Here is a 22,145-nt window from a genome sequence, read left to right as displayed (position 1 = left end):
TCCAGGGGTTTTCCTGACCCGAGCCAGTCCACCCCATTCCAGGATGGAGGTTCCCAAAGCATGAGATCCCACCCCAGGGAAGGGCTCAGTATAAGTGATGGGCAGATCTGGCATTCAATAACAAAGCAAGACAGGTGGGTATTTCCCTGATTCAGCAGTGGGGAGCACTGAGCAGGCACTCAGATCCCACTGCTTAGCTCTGTGACCTCTCTGGGCTTCAGCCTCTCATCTCCCCAGCCAGGAGCACAATTAGACTGTCTCAAAGGACCCTTCCAGCTCTGAATAATGATAGGCAGGACTCAGCATTCAGTGACATCATAATCAGTCACCTTTGGCAAGGAGGTGAGACAGCAGTAGTGTAAATTCACACCTCTGAATAGGATCTGTGTGCCCTTAGGCAGGTCACTTAAACTCTAGGTAATTGGCACAATCACTGCAGCCCCTGCAAGTTCACTCTGTTCTGGCTCAATGTAGATCAAGTGATGTGAAGGGTCAGCACTGATTTTGTGTTTGTCCAAATGGTGTGGAGTGTCTTATCCTAGGGGGGCTATTGCAGGGCATCCACACTCCCCCTGGCAATGGAGCAGTAAATTTCCAATCAAGCTTTAACCTCCAACCTAGAGTAACGCTTGCAAAACCATGAACCTTTCCCCAAGAGCTTGTTGGGATTCAACAAGATTCTGTCCCAGTAAAGTCACTGTGAACAGAAGGATCATAACAGACACTGTTTATTAAGCCCTAGTGAGGAGCTAGGCCACTCACTTAATACCACATAGATATATAATCTCCTTTTTACAGGAAGTGGAGACTTTGAGAAGTTGAGCCACTCATTCAGGATACATGGCAGGTAAGTGCCACTGTGGTCTGTGAACCAGGGGTGCCTGACACCAGCACCCATGCACCCAGCACAGCCTGGCTTCTGAAATCCCCTCCTCACACAGGACACCTGTAGGTAAGTGTGGTCCTGACACTTGGGCCATGTGACTTGTCTTTCTCTTTGACTTTACATCAAATAGCAAATCCCTCCAAAAGTTTTCAGGGGGAGTAGCCATTGCCATTATTTAAATCACTGAGCGCCTCACTCCTTCCTAATAAATACCACCAGAACTTCATAACTACAGAATCTGATACTACCCTGCACAGGCAGACAGAAGTCCTTCATCTGGAACCAACTTCCAGGTACTCTCCCTCTTGTTGGGAAATGGCTGGGCATTACCTCCAAATCCCTAGTCACTTTGCTGGTTTCAAGTAGCCACAGGCTGGATTTTGAAAGCCTGACCTAAAGGAAGTCCCAAAGATTCAAAGCCAACTCATCGCAGGGAGCTCTCAGGGATAGCAGGTGTCCTGGCACTGGCACTGGCCAGCCAAGACAGATGTTCACTGTGGAGATGAGGGAAGAGCTACTCCAGGTGTGGGTGGCCCACACAGTGGGGCATTTGCAGTGTTTTCATTGTTTGACATACTCCTTCCATGAACAAATGAGTGGTTTTTTTAAATTGAACTATAGTTGATTTACAATGTTGTGTTAGTTTCAGGTGAACAAACATGTAGTTTTTACCTTTAAAATTTTCCCTGCATTACTGTTCCTCATACATTTATTCAAATTTGTTGAATCAAAAATTGGGTTTTGTATTTTGTGTCCTTTAAAATTTTTCTTAGTACTTCATTTAATTTTATTTTACCAAAATTTAAGTTTGTGAAGATAGAAACCACAGCTAGTCTCCAGTGCAGGGAGTCTGAGACTCCCAGGAAGGGATTCAGGTAACTGGGGGTGTTATTCCAAATTGTTTAGAGTCTATCAAGAGTCTAAAATCTGTGAGGAACTGAAGTTATCCAGGGAAATCAGAGGATGGAAAATGAGGCATTGAGAAGTCACTGACCCTTGCCATGGCACTAACCCTTGACATGAGAATGGAGGGGACCCTCTGCTCAACATCCTTACAGCATCTGGCCTAATGCTCTTTCATTTCACAGAAGATGAACCCAGTGAGGGGATGTGTCTTGCCTTAGGCACTCAGTTTATTAGGGACTAACATTTTGTTCCAGTACCCAAGTCTCTGCACTTCTCATCCAGTCTCCTACACCATCCCTGGATGGCACAAAAGCTCTTATTCCCAATTCACAGAAAAGAAAGCCAAGTCAGAATACTGTCAAGAACTTTTATTACCATTCACATATTTCATAGGAAAGGGTGTGTAGCAATCAAGTCAGTGTTGTATAAAAATGCAGGTTTGCCCACAATTCTCCATTTACATCTGGGGAAGGCTCTCCTGGACATCAGGCACAGCAGCTGCACTTTTCTGATGCTCCATTACAGACACAGCCCTGGGCGCACTGGGCACAGCCTGCAGGGCAGCAGGAGCAGCAGCCTGGCAAGAGATATGGGAAAGCAAATGTCAGTGATGACTTTCCCAGGTACCTCCTTGCCCTGCCACAAGTCCTCAGACCCAGAGGACACTTAGTATAGAAAAATATGCTCTGTTCCAAGACAACTGGGAGGAGCTTTGGGATTTGGGTTCCACTAGGAACTGGCTGTCCTGCCCCATCTAAGCCCAGGACAGAAAGTCAGAAACATCAGTGACAGGTGCCAAGGGGCAAAGGAAGACCAGCCTCCCCCCCACCCAGAACCATACACTCAGAACCCGCTCTGGGTTCCCTCCCTCACCCTAGCTGCAGCCTCCAGGTTCCCAGAGAAGGCCCTGCACTCACTCTTCTTGCAGGAGGTGCATCTGCAGGCTTTGCAGGTGCAGGAGCCACCTGCCAGGAAGGGAAAGGGCAGCTGTGAGCAGGGAGGGGGATGCAGGAGCTACAGCCAACCGTCAGCAGTCCCTTCCTGCATCCTCCTCCTGGTGCAGGGCCCAGTGCTGGGAGCTCCTGTCCAGCAAAGAACACACAGAAGTCTCACCCCTCCTTCTCTGCCCTTCTGTGCAAAGGGCTGTGCACTGCCTTGTATTTACCCCACAGGGATGGTCCCAGGCTCCAGAGCCCATTCAGGAAGCCTGGGTCTGGTGGCCAGGACCTTCTGTCTGAGCCCAGAAGAGGCAGTGTCCCCTCTGCACCCAACACAAGTAATGCAGAGGCCTGGACAGAGCACTGCGGCCGACCCAGAAGCCCCCTGGATGATGTGGCGCAGGACAGCCTTGAGCCTCAGGCCTCTCGCCTCTGAAATGGAAGCCCCTAGGAGGATGGAAACGCTCTAATGGGGCATGAAGGCGCTTGTCCAGGAAGAAAGCAAATGCCGGGTTAAGAACAGATGCCCACTTCAGCTCAAGATCAAAATACTCCCTCCTCCAAACCCAGGGACACTTCTTGGTATTGGGGAAGGGGCACCCAAAGTCCCAGAGCCAGGGGTCCCTTACGGTTGGAGCAGGCGCAGTTGGGGTCCATTTGGAGGCTAGGTGAGACTGGAGTTCCAAAGCAAGTGGCTAAAAAGAGGGACTTGGGCCGGTTGGCGGCGTGTTGGAGTCTAGGAGCCCGAGGGTTCAGTTTATTCCCGGAGGAGGCAGCCGGGGCTCAGGGGCCCCGCCCCCGCCTTACACCGCCCGGCGGATCCGCGCCCGCTCCGCCCGCAGCGCCCGGCCGGGCTGTGCGCACCTGGCCGGGCTGAGCGCACCGGGCCGGGCTGAGCGCAGGGTTCGGTCAACAAGGCTTGGGTTGGTGCGCAGTGCCCGGGTCGCCCTTTTGGCGCTAGAGTTCGCGGAGGGACGGTGTGCCGGGCGGCTCTCGGTGTCCCAGCTTCCCTGCCCGCCCCTTCCCAATTTTCCCAGTGTAGGCTGCCACCTTTGTTCTGGGATCTTCCAGGAACCCAGTCCTCCCTCTCTTCGCCACAGCAGGCCCCTTGCCTTTGTGCTCAATTTCGTCCTTTCCGGAGCCCACGTGCAACCCCAGCCTGTGGTCACGTACCTGGCTTGAAGGGGGCGGTGGAAAGATCCAAGGGAGCTGTGTGCAGTGTCCCAGCAGTGGATGTGATCTTTGTCTCCTCTCCCCGTGCCCAGAGGGCCTTTGGCCCTATGTTTCTGTCTTAGTTTCAAGGCAGACACTGGCCTCTGCTTCCATCCTTCCTCCACTCTCAAAGTTTGAAGGGCTGGATAGGCACACTTGTCTGGGTCCTCTGCATAAAACTCTCCAGAGACTCTCCACAGCCTAGCCAACCCACCTCACTCCAGGAAAGTTGTTCAGAAAGTGGGATGCCTCCAGGGGAGGGATCATTTTAGGTGATATGCAGATCTAGCCTTACATAAATTTCAAGAAAATTGTTTCCCTTTCAATATTACTGACCAATTGGACAGTATTTTGTGTGTGTCACACCTGGTTAATCATTTTGTGATCTTTCAACCCTCACAATGACTCTAAAAGAGGAGCCATTTGGCTGATGGGAAAGGAAATCACAAGGATGTTAAGTAACTTGCCTAGGGTCACAGAGCTGGGAAGTAGTGCCAATGGATCTGAATTCAGTCGGCTTCCCAAGGGAAGGAGAAGGTCACGGATAAAGTTGTCCTTTGGCCCAAAGTTTTCCTTTCATGTATCTTCAACATCAGTGTACTGCTTGAAATCTTTTAAACAGAGATAAGCCTCAAGCTTATCAATTCTCCAGGCCTATGTCATGATTTTGTTTTCAGGGACCTAGATTGTCTTTTCCTTCTGCAAGACATCACACTGATCCAGTACATGGATGATATTATGCTGCTTGGAGCTAGTTGCAAGAAGTAGCAACTATGCTAGGTTTATTAGTAAGACTCTGCAATGGCTGTAAAAAAAAAAACCGATGGAATAGAGGAGATGCCTTAGGGCATCTCTTAGTACTACCCTGCCCTGTGGTTAAAGTCAGTGGAAAACTACTGTCACAGCCCACTCAAGGCAGGACTGATAAAGGCCCAGACCCTTCAAAAATGAAGGTTTGGGTCACCCCACCATGGAAAAGAACCATGAGCAACTGAGGTGCATGCAGGGGGCAAAGGGAATACAGAATAGGTAGTAGAAGAAGGTATTTATAAATGTCAGCTATGGCCACGTGACCAGTTCCAGAAACAGAAATGACAACTGTCATTGTTAGGAGTACTTCATTATTTTGTTATAAATATGTTTATATATATATGGCAAATATCTTTGTTTTCTTCCCTCTTTTATCCCCTTCTCATATAGCATAGACCGTACTGACTGTACATTGTAATACTTATGTATTGTTAACATCACAGTATTTAAGTTACACGATATCAAGTACAAAAGTGACCATCACCCAAGGACTTTGCATCCTCCTTTGGGGACAGTGTTATACCTTTTCAGTTGTAGGTAGGATAGTTGTGTCATGTTAGGCAGATGTATGACCTTGTTATTGTCTTTGTTGGGAGATTAAGTATGGTTTAAGAAGTTGTATCGGTGCTAGGTTGATAAGTGGTGGTCTATAATGGTTAGTTTTATGTGCCAACGTGTCCAGGCTATTGTGCCCAGTCCTTGATCACACGCTAGCCTGATATTACTGTGAAGGTATTTTTCAGATAAGATTAACATTTAGATGAGTAGACTTTGAGAAAAGCAGATTACCCTTCATAATGTGAAAGGCCTCACCCAGTCGGTGAAGGCCTTAGGGAAAAACTGAGGTCTTTTGAAGAGGAGGGAATTGGGCCTCCAGATGGCCTTTAGATTCCAGACTGCAACCAACATCAACTCCTACTGGAATTTCCAGGCTGCTGGCTAGCCCTACAAATTTCAGACATGCCAGCTTCCACAATTGCATAAGCCAATTTCTTAAAACAAATCTCCCTCTTTCTCTCTCTCTACCTATTTACCTACCTACCTACCTACCTACCTACATCCTACTGGTTGTTTCTCTGGAGAATGCTAATACAAATATATTTTAAAACATAAATCATTTAAAGGAAAAATGCTAAGTAAAATTCTGGTGCAAGTGGTAGAAGAAATCTCAGGCAACCTTCTATATGTACCATAAGGACGCAGGCTGTTGTGCTCAGTGTTACACATTCGCAGTGCTGATCACAATTTTATGAGAAGTATGAATGACTCTTTTTGGACCACAGGTCACATGCTCAAGTGATTGATGAGGACAACACATACAGCTAGACACACCAGCACTGCTTCTGTGTCTAGAGGTAAATAAATACCCCATGTTATTATTAATAATAATAAATAGGTAACATTATAGACCACTCACCACATGCCAAGCCCCATACTAAGTTCTTCACATGTATTAGTTTTTTAATCTTCTGAGCCATATACCTTTCTTTTTGGCTGCATTGGGTCTTTGTTGCTGTGCATAGGCTTTCTCTAGCTGTGGTGAGTGGAGGCTACTCTTCATTACGGTGTGCAGGCTTCTCATTGTGGTGGCTTCTCTTGTTGCAAAGCACACGGGCTCTAGGCACTCGGACTTCAATAACTACAGCACACAGGCTCAGTAGTTGTGGCACACAGGCTTAGTTGCTCTGTGGCATGAGGAATCTTCCTGGACCAGGGATCGAACCCCTGTCCCCTGCACTGGCAAGCATATTCTTAACCACTGTGCCACCAGGGATGTCCCCTGAGCCATATGCTTTTATTTTGCCCCTTTCGCAGTGGAGGAGACTGAGCCACAGAGAGGTTTATGTCCCGTGGCTTAAGGGACACAGGTGGGATTGGCCTGCATGCAGGCTGACTGCAGCCTCCTGCCTTCACCCACAATCTTACACCACGACCTCATATGACAGATGAGGGTATCAAAAGCTGGCACAGAGGCAGCAGTGGGAAGAGCCCTGAGCAGGCAGTCTGTTTAGCTCTGTGGCCTCTCTGGAATTCAGTTTCCCATGTATCAAGCCAGGAACACAATTGGTCCATTTCAAAAGGCTCTTCTAACTCTGAATAGTGAGAGGCAGGATTTAGCATTCAGCAACATCATAATCTGCCAGCCGTGGCCAGGGGGTGAGGTCAGCTGTCGTGTATGTTCAGATCTCTGACCTCTGAGCTGTGTGACCTTGGGCAGCTTGCTTAAACTCTCTGGAATTGGCACAACCCCTCCAGCCCCTGCACATTCACTCTCTCACTGGTTAATGTGCAGATCAAATGACACGAAGCATGGGAAAGGCTTCTGAGTCTGTCCAAATGCTGCGGCAGCATCTTGTCCTGGCGGCTCATTGGAGGTCACCCACACTCCCTTTGGCACCGGATCAGCAAATTTCCGAACCCATTCTTAACCTCCAACCCAGAGTAATGCTTCTAAACCAATAAGCCTTTCCCCAAGGGCTTGCTGGGAGCTAAAAGGATTCTCTCTCCACCAATGTCAGTGTGGACGTCATGGTCATAATGGCCACTGTTTATTAAGCCAGGAGTCGGGACACTATCATTTAATCCCCACATAGCAATATAATCTTTCCATAAATGGGAAAATGGAGCCTCAGAGATGCTGAGTAACATGCCCAGGCCATACCACTTGTGGCAAAGTAGGCTGTGAACTGAGACGCCCATGCACTCAGCACAAGTTGGTTTCTGAAATCCCCTCTTCACACCGGGCACCTGTGGGCAAGCATGATCTTGACTCCTGGGCCACATGACTTGTCTTTCCTTTTTATTTTACATCAAATGGCAATTCCCTCCACAAAGAGCCAGGGGGACTAACCGTTGGCATTAATTATAAATAACTGGGTACCTCACTCCTGCCTAATAAACACCACCACACCCTCCAGGCTTCAGACTCTGCCATCACCCAGCAGGGTGGACCTGAAATACTCCATCTGGAATGAATTCTCTGGCACACACTCTCTTCATGGGAAATGACTGTGTATTTCCCTCCAAATCCCTACTTACTTTGCTGCTCTCAAGTAGCCAAGGGCTGGATTTTGGAGGGATAGATTTCAGCCTGAGCAATGGAAGAACTTCCAAAGATTCAGAGCCAAGTCACAACAGGGAGCTCTCAGGGATAGCAGGTGTCCTGTCTGTGGCACTGGGCCAGCCAAGCGTATGTTCCCTTTGTGGATGCTGGGGGGGTGGGGGTGGGGGGGGGGCAGTGCTGCGCAAGGTGTGTGGGGCCCACACTGTGGGGCTAGTTTATGCATTATTTCCAGGGCTCAGTGGACACCTTCAATGACCATATGTGCGGCATTTTTAAATCTCTAATTTTCTTGTTTGTTCTTCATATATTGATTGAAATTACGTGTGTTGAATCTAAAAACATGGGCTTTGTATTGTTCTTTTATGGCATTTTTATAGTAATTAATTTTTTTTAAACCAAGGTTTAGGTCTGCAATGGATGGGAAATAAAATCTGTTCCTTCACCACAGGGGTTTTTTAGAAGCCCCATTTAGATTCAAGCAGGTGGGGGAGTTTTCCACCCCTTCCCACCCCCTTTAGTCACTTTTAAGCCTAAAATCCAACGAGGAACTGAATTTGAACAGGGAAACCATGGAGAATGAGAATTCTGGATTGAGAAATTTCTCTGACACCATCCCTTGACTTGAAAACAGAGGGGACTCTGTATGTGCCCAGTGTCCTTATAGCATCTGGCCTAAGTCTCTTCCATTTTGCAGAAGATGAAGCCCAGTGGGGTAGTGTGGCTTGAACAAGGCACTGGGTTTGTTAGGGGCTAACATTTTGGCCCAGAAACCAAGTCTCTGTACTTCTAGTCCAATCCCTCACCCCAGCCCTGGTCAAGTCAAGGAAAACAGCCAAAATAAGGCCAACCACTTTTATTATCATTCTTGTATTTTATAGGACAAAAACAAAACAAAAAAAAGAGGAATGTAACAAACGGGTCAGGTTGTATTAAAAAATGCAGGTTTGTACACGTTGCTCTATTTACACCTGGGAGCAGGCTCTCTTTGCCTTCAGGCACAGCAGCTGCACTTGTCGGAGGCCCCTTTGCAGATGCAGCCCTGGGCGCACTTGGCACAGCCCACGGGGCAGCAGGAGCAGCAGCCTGGGGAAGGGAAGGAGGCGGCAGAGATGAGCGCTTGGGACAAAGGATGAATAAGGCTTCCCGTCCTCTCCAGTGGAGGCGCCACCTTCCCTGGAGAAGGAGCACTTACTGCCCTATTTAAATTCCCCTCCGTGGTGTAGAGGGCTGGGGACGTGGTGGTGGGCGCGGCGCAAGGGTCGCGTTAGGGGTAGACGTAGAGAAAATTCCACTTACTCTTCTTGCAGGAGGTGCATTTGCACTCTTTGCATTTGCAGGAGCCGGCACACGAGCAGGATCCACCTGCAAAGAGAAAGGCAGATATTAAGAACGGTCCCTGGAGACTCGAACGCGGGCATGGATGCTAGGAGCCCAGGTTCGAGTCCCAGTTCCACAACCAACCCCTGGGAACCTGGGCAAGCCACGAAGTCTGATCTCCTTATCGGTCAAATGGGAGTCTCCTAGTTTAACTTAGAGGAGGGTACACCAGAAACGCTTTCGAAAGGGGCGATTAGTGCCCTGAAAATGAGTGATGAGTCAGAAATTGCTTCTCTAGTTCTACAACTGACACCTAACCCCAAACACATCTCCTTACCCGCGGCGCAGGAGCAGTTGGGATCCATGGCGAGCTGAAGCGGAGGCTGGGGTCCGGAGACGGCTGCACGAAGGATGGCGTGGACGTGGAGGGGGCGAGCTGGAGCGGAGCGCGCGGGGGGCTGCCTTTATAGCGGGAAGCAGCCGGGGCGAGTGCAAAAGCCCTCAGGGGCGGGCGCCGCCTGCACACGTCCGGCGCTGAGTCACTGGCAGCCCGCGCGGCGCGCAGAGCAGTGCACACGGGCCACCGGGCCCCAGTTCCCAGAAGCCGCCCCACGTACGCCTTGGCGACGGAGGGACGGGGCCGGGCGCAGAGCGCGGACCCCGTGTGCAGGGCTGCCCCGGGCCGTGCGCCGAGCACCCTGCCCCCTGCCCTCCGCTGTGTGCACAGTTCCCGCCACCGCCTGCCCCCTCCCCCAGCCCCCGGCCCCCTTCCGCCACGCCTCGGTGCCCTGTGCTTGAACCCGTGTAGTTAGCGGGGCTTGGGATCCTGCTCTGGCGGAAAACCGGTTGGAAGTCAGGACAGATTAAAAAAAACAACAGCTCTTTTTTGTTTCTGTCAAGGCTTAAAAATTGTGTAGCATCATCTTGGACCCGTGGGATGGTTAGTGATGAAATACTGTATATTGAGTGCGTTAGCGTGTGATAGGGAAGGTAGTAAACATGTTATGTGCCAGCTTTCATTTGGTCCTCTAACAACCCTCTAACACCTATTCGTCATTTCCATTTTTAACAGTGTGGAAGCCCAGAGAGGTTAAGTAACTTGCCCAAGGTCACAGAATTAGTGAGTGGCAAAGCCTGGTGATTCAAATCAGTGGGCCCAGCAGATGCTGAAGGCCCTCTAAGGGTAAACATCACCAACAGGGGAGAATAAGGATCAAGAAGCCACAAGCCTTGTGCCCAGGAAACTCATAGTCACGGGGGCAGCCTCACGTGTGCATGGGGAAAAGTAATACCAGGGTCATGGCTAGGATGGAGGTGGGGGAGCAGGGAGGGGAGACCCAGTCCAGCCTGGTAAGAGGTGGGCCCGTGAGGTGGGCCATTGCCTTGGGCCTGAGGGTGAGAAAGTCTTCGCCAGACAGGGGAAGAGGAAGGAGCTGGATTCCAGCCCCTGGAAGAAGCAGCCGGATGGAAAGTTGGCATCACCCTGGAACATTTGGAAGGGAAAACTCCATAAGAACTTTCTTCCCCAGTGGAGGGGAAGAGTGGAGGTGGTGTCCAGATTTCTCTCTGGGGAGGCACATCCTGCTTCCCTGTTGGCACATGTCTGGCTGCTGTGCAGCGGCTCTTAGATCATCGCCCTGGGATTGCCCAGCGCGTGTCACCGGAAGAGCGGGTTACTGGAAATTTCCTGGTGGCTTGGGGAATGCTGGTTGCTGCAGAGTGGAGTTTAGTGAGGAGGTGGGCGGAGGACAGGCTGTCCTTGCAGCATTTACTGTAAAGTCCTGTGGAAATGTCTTTGCCGCTCAGCTCACACGTCACTTTCTCCTGGGAGCCTGTCCTGAACCCCCTGCTAAGTCAGGATGCCTGTGGAATGTGCTGGTAAACAGCCTGTCCTTATCCTTCCTGGCACTTCCCATGTGTGTAATACGTAGCAAAGTGTGTGATTCACCTGCCTGCCACTGAAAACACCAAGAGCACTCACTGCCCCTCGTGTGTGCCTCCAGCCCTCAGGCCAGGGCCAAGTTTGCAGTTGGCGCTTAATAAATATTTGTCAACTCAATTAATGGGGACGATTCCCCCATGTGTCCTCCCTTCCCAGCCCCGCCCCCTTGGCATTAGGGCTGATTACAAAATGAAAGTAAAAAAACTTGTTTTTCACCACTCTGGGACCTGTGTGGTCACTCAAAAATGCCAAGCAGGGCAGGAGAGTTGAACTGTCAGAAGGACTAAATTCTAATGGTCACTTTAACACTCACTTACTGAGTGACCTTGGGGCTGTTATGGTCCAGGGCTCCCCCAAGCCTCAGTTTACTCATCTGTCAAATGATTAGATTGTACTAGAATTTGAAGGTCACATGCAAACAAGCTCTGATTTTAGAGCCAAGGTCTCAGAAATCTCATGTTTGGCAGCCCCATGGACCGAGAGCATGGAAGGGCTGCTCTTTGGACGGTGGGCAGATTTTGTTGTTGTTGTTATTTACATATGCATGTGCACCATATGCAAAATTCCTGGTTTCTAGTAAGTCAAATGGTCACTTGTCCACTCAGGGGAAACAATCCAACTCTATGAGGAGACAATAAGGCCAGTTTTTGCCCTGCAAAGTATTGAATCAGGCCCTGGGTTTGGGCATCTGTGTTGGCAGTAAAATTTGTTTTCAGGTCTAAGCTGTGTCCCTTGAGTCATCTTTGACTCTGTGAGGAGAGGGATGACCAATCAGCAAAGGTGAAGGGCAGCCCAGGCCCAGTTTTGTTCATCTCTGTACCCCTGAAAGCCTCACTGTGTGTGGGACAGAGGAGGAGACGGAGGGGTTTTTAATGCCCGCATCCTCACATGGTCGGAAGTGAGGAAAATGAAGCCAGGCAGCATTAGATGAGGAAAAACACCCCTCTGCAAATTTGGTGTGAGTCATCAGTGTGAGGCAGTGATGTGGCCCTAGCCTGCATTAACAGAAGTATGCCATCTGGAATGAGGGAGGTGACTTTTCATCTCTTTTTAACTGCTCATGTAGATATTTATAGTTCTACTGCCCAGTCACCCATTCATCCTTCCCCTATGACAGTACCCTTAGGTTTTCTTTGTAGAATCACTCTTCCCTACTCTTAGTCCATATCATTTGGATGGAGTAGGCCTCAACTAAGAGCTCCTGGGATATTCCATCTTCCTGGCTATAGTGACTGGCTCTGATTGGGTCACCTGGTCATGAACAAGAGAGAATCAATGGAACTCGCCCTGGAAATGCTGAGAGAATGAGATACTCTTTCCATCTAGGCTTGAACCTGAAAGGATGTGAAGCTGAGTTTCTAAAACCTTTGTCTCCATGAGAAAGAGCCTGAGAACAAATTCATCATAAAGGAAATGGAGCCTGACAGTATAATTGGAGCACCTGGATCCCGCCAAGCCTGAAGCCAACTGTGAGTCCAAAATTTCCTTTTTCATTTAAATCATTCTGGATAGATTCATAACTGGCACAGTTGGGCAGACCACCCTGAGGGCTGTGTTCATTGTTGGGCTTGAGCAGTCCAGAAGACAGTTGACCACAATAGTCCTAAGACTGAAAACCACATCAGTGTGAGCAACAGCTGAGAGGGGTGGGCAGGTTCAGTCTGCAAGAAAACAGTTACCTTCAGATATGTGGACAGTGGTTGCTCCAATTATCTGTAGCTGTGCAACAAATCACCCAAAACTTCGCAGCTTAAAACAACAACCAGGTTATTGTCTCTCCTAGTTTTGTGGGTCAGGAATTTGAGAAGGGCTCATTTGGGTGATTCTTTTGTTTCATGTGTCACTGTCTGAGGTCACTTGGTGGCATTCAGTTGGTGGATGGGCTGGTCTGGAGGATCTAAGACAGCTTCACTCACGAATCTGGCATCCTAGCAGGCCTGGCTGGAAGGCTGAGCTCAGCTGGAACTAAAGACCAGAGCTCCCTCGTGTGGCCTTTTCAGCATGGTGGCCTCAGGGCACTTAGGTTCCTTACAGTTAGTTCAGAGCACCAAGAGTGAGAATCCCAAGAGACAGGAGTGGTAACTGTGAGTCTCTTAAGCCTGGGGCCCTGAAACTAGCACAGGTCACTCTCACCCCTTTTGATTGGTCAAGAGGCCACAGAGCCTGTCCAGATTTGAGGGGAAAGGATGAAGACCCCAGGTCTTGATGGAAGGAGTCAACACGTTTGCAGCTATCTCTCATCTGCCATAGTAGTCATGGGTATAATATTGAGGACCTACTCTGCATCAGAATATCCTGAGTTTATTTCACTTAGACCTTGGCACAGTCCTACAAGGCAGATGCTGTCAGCATCTCCATTTTATAGATGAGGCGCTGAAGAGTTACATGACCTGCTCATGGTCACACAGCTGTAAGTGTCAGTGTGGGGATTTGAACCCAGGACTCTCTGACTTCACACCTACATGTTTATGCCATGCTGAAAAGAAGAAAGTAGACTTGTGCTCTGTGGTCTCAAGGGCAGAATAAGGAATAAAGATTCTGCTCTGGGTGGGAAAGGCCTTTCTTGCAATTAGAGCTGGTAGCAACTGGAAGGGACCACCGTGGGAGATAGTTTCCTGCCACCACGGCAATGGGAGCACAGGCTGGTGGATTCTGGCATGATATGGCAGGATAGAAAGAATAGATATATTTATCCCGAGAAGATCATCAACATCGTGGAGGTGATGAACTGGCCTACCTCTACAAGGTCTCCTTCGAAATCACCAACGCCCTGAGCACCTCTGTCACCACCATCGTGCACACGCTCATCAAAGACACCCTTGCCCATACACACACACACACACACACATATAAATTTCCCTTTTAATGTGATTACCATTATGCTATACGTACACCTTGTTTTCTTTTCCCAGTGAATGATAAGATGTGGTGATCTTTCCATTGAAGTACCCAGAGCCTTAGAGCATTCTTTTTTTTTTTTTTAATAATGTCAGTTGTTTCTTTTTTTTTTAAAGGAGATTTTGTTATTTATTTTTTGTATTTATTTATTTATGTATTTATCTATTTTTGGCTGCATTGGGTCTTCGTTGCTGCGCATGGGCTTTCTCTAGTTGTGGGGAGCGGGGGCTACTGTTCGTTGCGGTGCATGGGCTTCTCAGTGCAGTGGCTTCTCTTGTTGCAGAGCACTGGCTCTAGGAGTGTGGGCTTCAGTAGTTGCAGTGCATGGGCTCAGTAGTTGTGGCTCGCGGGCTCTAGAGCACAGGCTCAGTAGTTGTGGCACACAGGCTTAGTTGCTCTGCGGCATGTGGGATCTTCCCTGACCAGGGATCGAACCTGTGTCCCCTGCATTGGCAGGCAGATTCTTTTTTTCTTTTTTATAAATTTATTTATTTATTCGTTTATTTATTGGCTGTGTTGGGTCTTCATTACTGCACACGGACTTTCTGTAGCTGCGGTGAGCAGGGGCTACTCTTCATTGTGGTGCGCTGGCTCCTCATTGCAGTGGCTTCTCTTGTGGAACACGGGCTCTAGGTGCGTGGGCTTCAGTAGTTGGGGCACACAGGCTCAATAGTTGTGGCTCACGGGTTTAGTTGCTCTGCGACATGTGGAATCTTCCTGGAGTGGGGATTGAACCCGTGTCCCCTGCATTGGCAGGCAGATTCTTAACCACTGCGCCACCAGGGAAGTCCCGAGAGTATTCTTTTTTATCAGATGTTTATTATGACCATTTTTATACTTCCCTCCTGAAGGATATTTAGCTTGTTTTGAGGCTTCTGCTGATACCAACGATGGGACAGTGAACTTCCTGTGTTGAAGGTATGTACATTTTAAATTTGAGTAACTACTGTTAAAATACCCTCCAAATATCTCTTCAAGACCCTGCTTTCAGTTCTTTTGGGTATGTGCCCAGAAGTGGAATTGTTGGGTGATAAGGTAATTCTATTTTTAACTTTTTGAGGAACCACCATTTTATATTTCCTCCAACAGTGCACAAGGGTTCCAGTTTCTCCACATCCTTGCCAACAATTCTTAGTTTCTGTTTTGGTTTTTGTTGCTGTTGTTGTTTCTCCCGATGGTAGTCATCTGCTATGGTCTGAATGTTTGTGTCCTTTGGGGCCTTTGAGAGGTGCTCAGGTCGATGAGGGTGGAGCTCTCATGAATGGGATTAGAGCTTTTCTAAAAGAAACCCCACAGAGCCCCTAGTCCTTTCCACCATGTGAGGATGCAATGAGAAGTCTTTGACCCAGAAAAGGGGCTTCACCCAACCATGCTGGCACCCTAATCTCAGACTTCCAGTCTCCCAAACTGTGAGAAATAAAATTCTGTTGTGTATAAGCCACTCAGTCTGGGGTATTTTGTTATGACAGACACCATCCTATTGGGTATGAGGTGATTTCGCTTTGTTTTGATGCTTTTTGTAACACAAGGCAAGTCAGAAACAGAGAAAACAAGCATCGTTAGGTTTAAGGGCCTAGACTTTAGTCAGCCGGCCTGGGTTCAAATCCTGGCTCTACCACATTCTAGCTTTGTGGCCTGTTAAACACAAGACAGCAGGCTCAAAATGGAGTTGCTTATGTTACTCCCCGTGTCACCAGAGACTTCGGCTCTCCCAGAAACAGAACCTTTAACCAATCAGAAATCACCTAATCAGCACTTGTTGGGTAATCTGCCTGAGAGGCCCCTGCCATCCCCTGAAGGAAAGTAACTGCAATCACCAACCTGCTTTTTTGCCTGTTATAACTTCCTTGTTCCCTTCTGGCTATAAAAGTCTTTCGTTTTGTGCAGCTCCTCAGAGCTCCTTTCTATCTGCTACATTGGATGCTGCCCAATTCGAATACATATTGGCACAAATCATATCTTACAAATTTTAATATGCCTCACTTTATCTTTCAATGGACTGCATGTAAATTACCCTAAGCCCTATTGCTCCATCTGTAAAATGGGTATAACAGTCATACTATCAAGTAAGGATCAAGTAAGATAATGTACTTAAGAGAACTTTGCACAAGATAATCTCACATTTATCAATCTTTTCGGTGTCTTAATTAAAAGAGCCACCACCCCTGTTGGTCTAGTGGTCAGGACTCTTCACTTCTACTACAGGGGGCCCTGGTTTGATCCCTGGTCAGGGAACTAGGATCCCACAAGCCGTGTAGCATGGGAAGAAAGAAGGGGGTGGGGGGAGGAAGGAAGGGAGGGAGGAAGGAAGGAAGGAAAGAAAAAGTCACCTCCACCAAAAGTAGTAAGCATGCTCCTGTTTTCCTCTTCCAAATTCTTTTATAGCTTTGATTTTGCTGCTGGGTGTTTAAGTCAATTGAAAATAATTTTTTTTTATCTGATATGCATAGGGGTAGCCAATTGTTTCAACACTTTTCACTAACTAGCCTATCCTTGATTTGATCGTCTCTTACTTGCAGCTGCCCTGGGGCCTGTTTTTGAACTATCCTCTGTGCAGCTAATCCATTCCTGAGCCGACACCACTTCTGGAGCTTTAGAACAAGTACTGCTGTGCGGTCAGAGCAAGCCTTTTTTGTTGTCCCTTTCCAAAACTGGCTTGGCTTTTCTTGCGCTCTGTTTTTCAAAACTCAGACTATTGGGTTAAAAAAAAAAAATCCTGGTGGGCTTTTGAATGGACTGCCCTGATAAAGTAACTTGGAGGAAAACTGACATGTTTATAGTATTGTGTTCTCTTAACTGGGAAACTTTTCTCTCCTGGAATTCTATTTTTCTTTTCCATTCAACCCAGGTAGATATGAGTGTTCCCTTTCATCAAGGACCACACCACAAACACCGTGGATTAAAGCTCTCATTACCCTACTTCCCCTTGAAGGAGGAAGGAGCTGGACACAAGTTGCCAGCTGAGAAGGTTTGAAAAGGAGCTGAACAATGTGTTTTGGGGAGACAGGCCATTCAGGGTGGTGACCTTGGAAACGCAGCTGACAGTTTTCCAAGACAGGTCCCGGGCCTCCTGGCCTCTCCTCTGACTCTGAAAACAGGCAGCTTTGCAGCATCAGTTAGAAAATTCCAGAAACCACAAGCCTTTAGGGCTGGGGTCTGGTTTTAACTTCCCCCAACCCCACTGTACAGATGTAGAGAGTGAGGCTGAGAGGCAGGAGAAAGAGACAGCCCCTTATGGGTCTGGTCTCCCCTCTTTCCCCAGAGTAAGGCTTGACGTGGCAAGGGGGTCAAGAGCCATCTGAAGGTGGTGGAGGATGTCCTTGGCCCCCAAATTTCCATCCCAGTCCCAAGTAGACCAGTGGCCAATCTCAGGATTTTATCTTCCAAGTGAGCAGTTCCGGGAGATGAGGCTCCTCCTACCTCCCACGTCCTTCCCCTTTAAGAAGAGACCAGTCCTTGGCTTATGCCATTCGCAGGATTTATTGTCACTTGCCAGTGGCTAGCAGGGGAGGGCCACAGGCGGCACTGAGCCACCCAGCACTATTTACACATGCTTGGCACGAGGGGCACGTCCTCACTGGCAGCAGCTACACGTCTCCTCAGCTTCGGCCCCCTCTCCACCTTTACACACACAGTCCTTGGCGCATTTCTCACACTCTGCGGGGCAGCAGGAGCAGCAGCCTGAAGATAAAATAGGGGGTGCCCAGTCTGACGGCCTCTCCGCCCCTGTCTGTCCCCATCAAAAGGGAGGGGGGAAGGAGGGGGGCCCGAGGTCACTGCCCCCTTCCCAGTCTCACACCTGGGTCGACTCAGCATCTCTGGTGTGTCAGCTATATGCGGGGCTACCCTGGGAGAGGGGTACCTAATAACTAGCCCACAGTCCCTCTGTGAGCACAGGAGTCCTGGGGATGGTGGGGTTAGGCCCAGGCTGGGGCAGTGCTAGGTCTTAAGAAGAAAACATCCAGGGTAAATGGCCTTGAAGAATAAGCCTGCAGGAGCAGAGATGGTAGAGGTGTGGGGGTCCAGGAGATCCCTGGGTGTAGGAGGGGGGTTGCCCATGCCTAGTCTAACGCACAGAGGAAGACGTGGACCTTCCCCTCACCCACCTTCTTCTCCCCCCTGCATATTACACTGCTTGGGGGAGTTTCAGGGCAGGTAAAATCGAGGGGATCCACAAAGGCCTGAGAGAAGGCCCCAGGGACCCCAACTCCAGAGCTAACCCCCGGCCTCACTGATGGCTCCCCAGGCACTGGAGGTTTTGAGGGGAGGGGCTGGACGAGGATAGCAGTTCTCATTCCCAACTGCCCATTAGAATCTTCTCGGAATTTACAAAAATATCTTGCCACAGGCCCAAGGTAACAATCATTGAGGGAGGGGACCCCTGCAACTGAGTCTTAAGGCCTCCGCGGTAGTTCAGTTCCAGCAAGAGTCAAAGCAGTGTAACAGGGGGCCTGGGGTCGCTCCGTATTGCGTGCACAGGCGCTGTGCTCAGGGGGGCACAGGGGGAGGGGGAGGGGCAGAGGGGTCCCCACACTCACTCTTCTTGCAGGAGGTGCATTTGCATCCCTCGCACTTGCAGGAGTCAGTGCAGGTGCAGGAGCCGCCTGGAGAGAGAGGGAGGTGCCACAGGAAGGGTTAATGTGGTAAAACTCGGGAGGGGGCCAGCCCCTTGGGGGAAATAAGGCTCCCTCCTTCCAAATGTCCTTGAGCCAAGGCCTAGGGCAGAGGGTTCTTTGCAAGTAAAGGGGCGCACTGTGCCGCAGGATGGCGGCGGGGGCTCACCAGTAGGGCAGGTGCAGGTCTCAGGGTCCATGTCGAGAGGAGCTGCCGCCGGAGGAGGTGAACTGGCTTCTCGGGCAACTGGACGCACTTGCGGCAGCAGGTGGCCAGGCTTTTATAGCCCCAGGCGGGGGCGCGCAGGCACAGCCCGCGAGGCGCGCGCGCCCCCTCTCTCCATCTGGGAGCACAAGCCTGGGCGGAGGCGCGCATTGCGGCAGCGGTCCCCGCCGCCCCTCCCCCCTGCCGGCTGCAAGGCCCGGGCGCTCCCCCCACCCCGCCCCGCGGCCGTGTGCACAGAAGGGTGCGCGGCGCCATGCGCGCAGCCACCCACCTACCCCGTGTGCACAGGGGACCCGCCCCGCCGGCCTGCCCACCCTTGTCCACCGCTGCAGCTGCCTTCCCCCCAGAAAGTGCACACTTCCCGCCTCTGAAAGCGGAGGGAGAGAAAAAGCCTTTGTTATTTCCCAGCCTTCCCCTGCCTCTTATCCCCTCCACCCCCTCATCCCCTGCACCCCTCTTATCCCTTATTCTAGAATTCCCCAGTGTGCCAGATTCGCCCAAGTGGGGTGCTGAGCCACCCTGCTGCTCTAGGACTCCGTTCCGTGTGTGTCTTATGCAGAGAGAACACCCCTGGAAGGGCTCTTACAAACTGGCTTGGGAGGGACCTGCTCTGGGAAGCCTAGAGGGCTGGGCTGGGGTGACCAGTGGGAGTTTTGCAGGGGAGGAGGGATAGTGGTGCTAGGTGGCTGCATCTCACCTTCAGCGGGAAGCCTCTCTGTTTCTATCTGTTCCTTCTGCTGAGTTTCTCAGAGCCTGTGTGTGGTAGGCTGAAAAATGGTCCCGCCAGAGTTATCCACATCACATCCTGAAATCTGTGACTATTCCTTATTTGGAAAAGGGGACTTTGCAGATGTAATTAAATTAAGGATCTTGTGATGAGATCATCCTGGATTATCCAGATAGGCCCTAAATCCAGCGATGAGCATCCGTAGAAGGTCTACAGAGGACAGAAGAGGAGGAGGCACTGTGACCAAGGAGGCAGAGACTGTAGTGATGTGGCTGGCAACCACAGAAGCTGGACACAGAACAGTTCATGTCCTTTGCTGTAAGTCTGTCCTCACTCAGCAAATCAAGAGACTTAGTCCCTAGGAAACAGAGGAGCAAAGGACAGCATTAGACAACTGGTCAAGGGTTAAAGAAGTAGGAGAAAGGATTGCTAATGGCATTTCAGACAGGGCAGTCACATGGTGACCCTCATGAGGAGGCCTCACTTACTTTTCCTGCTTGTAGTGCAAGCACATTTCACATGGTTGCATTGGGCTTCACGGGGCAAGGCTCATCTAGAGACAGTGAAAAAAAATTATCCCGGGACCCCTGCAATAAAATATTTGAAAGGTAAAGGTTGGAGGGGTTAGCATGTGACATTTGGTTGGAACACCTGTTGGCTCTCCAAGAATGGAAGTTCCTCCATAAGTCCTGCCAAAGGGATCTTATCACCTCTCACACCCAGCTTCCACTTTTTTTTAAGCTCTTTATTGGAATATAATTGCTTTACACTCTTGTACCAGCTTATGAGGTACACCAAAGTGAATCAGCTGTATTTATACACATATCCCCATATCCCCTCCCGCCCGTCACTCCCTCACACCCTCCCTGTCCTGGCCCTCTAAGGCATCTCCCATCATCGAGTTGATCTCCCTTTGTTATACAGCAGCTTCCCACTAGCTATTTTACAGTTGGTAGTATATATATGTCTATGCTACTCTCTCACTTCGTTCCAGCTTCCCCTTCACCCCCTGCCCCCCCCAGCCCCATGTCTTCCAGTCCATTCTCTGCATCTGCATCCTTATTCTTGTCCTGTCACTGGGTTCATCAGTACCATTTTTTTTTTTTTAGATTCCGTATATATGAGTTAGCATACAATACAATATTTGTTTTTCTCTTTCTGGCTTACTTCAGTCTATATGACAGACTAGGTCTATCCACCTCATTACATATAGCTCCATTTCATTCCTTTTTATAGCTGAGTAATATTCCATTGTATATATATGCCACATCTTCTTTTAAAAGAGATACTGAGATAGGCTGGGACCTGGGACTCTCTACCAGCATGCTTGCACTTGAACCTGGACAAACGTCTCTTCATTTACAAAGAAACTATAAGAGGGACTTACCTGGCATGCCAGTGGTTAAGATTCTGCGCTTCCAATGCAGGAGGCACGGGTTTGATCCATGGTTGGGGAACTAAGATCCTATATGCCATGTGGTGTGGCTACAAAATTTTTTAAAAAGGAAGGAAGGGAGGAAGGAAGGAAGGAAGGAACTGTAAGAGATTAAAAATAGCCACGCATGCCCAGTCAGGGCAATTATGAACAATCAGTTACAAAAGGGCCACAAACCAGCTGCCATTTCTGAGGTGCTGGGAGTGAAATCAGGATACTGAGCATGGTCCCTGCACACAGCACCACCATGGGGGTGGGCAGACCATCTAAGCCACCCCTCCCGCCCAATTCACTGAACTGCTGCTACCCTCACCCCATTTAAGGAACCAGCCCATCATCCTTGGAGAGCGGGCAAGGGCACCTGTTTCTTGTTTTCACTCCCTCCTGCTGGAGCCTGAGACCAATATAGCCTTGCCTGAATTTCTCCTCCGGCCTCGTCAATTTCTCTTGCTTAAAGAGTCAACACCTGTGTAGGATTTGCAGCCCTCCCTCTTTGGAGGAGGTCTCAAGGCTGCTTCCCAAGGAAGGCAAGTCTGGTGAGTCTCCAGGCTTTGGTTTTGCTGAGTGGGGGAGACTGGACCCTGTTCTGAATTTCCCAAATGCAAAGCTGAGCCTCTTCTAAATCTGAGCTGGACAAAGCAGTTTAAAATGTTGGTTGGAAACTTTCCACCTCCAAAATATTAGCTTCCAGGGGACCTCCAAATGGCCTCAAATAAGGGATTGAGCTAGCTTTCTCCAGGCTTTTGCAAGTTTGCTACGTGTTGGCCTGCAAATCTTAAATTTCAGTAAAATTGAAGAGAAAAAAGGAAGAAAGAAGTGTCCGAAAAGGAGACGATATCATCTCATGCCCCAAGGTGTTTAACAGGAAGCCCAAGTTGATTCTCAACAGTGACTTCGTGCAATTTCAGATCGCAGAGCTCACCACTTCCAGCACTACCGTTTATTTCTTGCTTGTTTGTTTTCATTTTGCCTGAGGGCGCTCCAGCCTTAGACTTGGCTGGCCTAGGCCCTAGCCTTGACCCTACTCAAGGCCTCAATATCTAGGACTTTCAGTGCCAGGTGAGATGTGCATCCCAACACACTCAGCTGAAGCTGCCTCCCCGCCATTTCCCCTCTGGCCTCTTAGATTCCTTGCGACTGAGCTGGGAGAACAATCTCCTCCCACCTTCCA

The 22,145-nt window shown here is 49.5% G+C and overlaps 3 protein-coding genes across 4 annotated transcripts; all 3 read right to left on the bottom strand.

The window, feature by feature from the left end:
• Positions 1 to 2,154: 2,154 nt before the first annotated feature.
• On the bottom strand, positions 2,155 to 3,387 carry LOC130837914 (metallothionein-1C-like). Its single transcript, XM_057710632.1, has 3 exons — positions 3,360 to 3,387; positions 2,710 to 2,757; positions 2,155 to 2,369 (listed from the first exon to the last, which is right to left on the bottom strand). Exons 1-3 carry the CDS (start codon positions 3,385 to 3,387, stop codon positions 2,278 to 2,280), a joined length of 168 nt encoding a protein of 55 aa, XP_057566615.1. The 3' UTR covers positions 2,155 to 2,277.
• Positions 3,388 to 8,654: 5,267 nt separating this feature from the next.
• LOC130837913 (metallothionein-2) lies at positions 8,655 to 9,624 on the bottom strand. The gene is made up of 3 exons (XM_057710631.1): positions 9,471 to 9,624; positions 9,113 to 9,178; positions 8,655 to 8,899 (listed from the first exon to the last, which is right to left on the bottom strand). The coding sequence occupies exons 1-3, from the start codon at positions 9,496 to 9,498 to the stop codon at positions 8,808 to 8,810; spliced, it is 186 nt and encodes a 61-aa protein (XP_057566614.1). The 5' UTR covers positions 9,499 to 9,624; the 3' UTR covers positions 8,655 to 8,807.
• A 7,814-nt stretch (positions 9,625 to 17,438) lies between these two features.
• On the bottom strand, positions 17,439 to 19,562 carry MT3 (metallothionein 3). Of its 2 annotated transcripts, none has more exons than XM_057710628.1 (4): positions 19,510 to 19,562; positions 18,756 to 18,944; positions 18,512 to 18,577; positions 17,439 to 17,654 (listed from the first exon to the last, which is right to left on the bottom strand). In XM_057710628.1, exons 2-4 carry the CDS (start codon positions 18,784 to 18,786, stop codon positions 17,548 to 17,550), a joined length of 204 nt encoding a protein of 67 aa, XP_057566611.1. In that variant the 5' UTR covers positions 18,787 to 18,944; positions 19,510 to 19,562; the 3' UTR covers positions 17,439 to 17,547. The 2 variants fall into 2 exon arrangements, with proteins under 2 accessions (XP_057566611.1, XP_057566612.1); XM_057710629.1 differs by having other exon boundaries at positions 18,756 to 18,930; positions 19,510 to 19,560.
• Between the last annotated feature and the right edge of the window lie 2,583 nt (positions 19,563 to 22,145).

This window comes from Hippopotamus amphibius, chromosome 16, assembly GCF_030028045.1.
Source record: "Hippopotamus amphibius kiboko isolate mHipAmp2 chromosome 16, mHipAmp2.hap2, whole genome shotgun sequence".
Classification (NCBI taxonomy): Eukaryota; Metazoa; Chordata; class Mammalia; order Artiodactyla; family Hippopotamidae; genus Hippopotamus; species Hippopotamus amphibius.
Note: the sequence above shows the minus strand (reverse complement) of the source record. Positions and strands in the feature narration are given on the sequence as shown.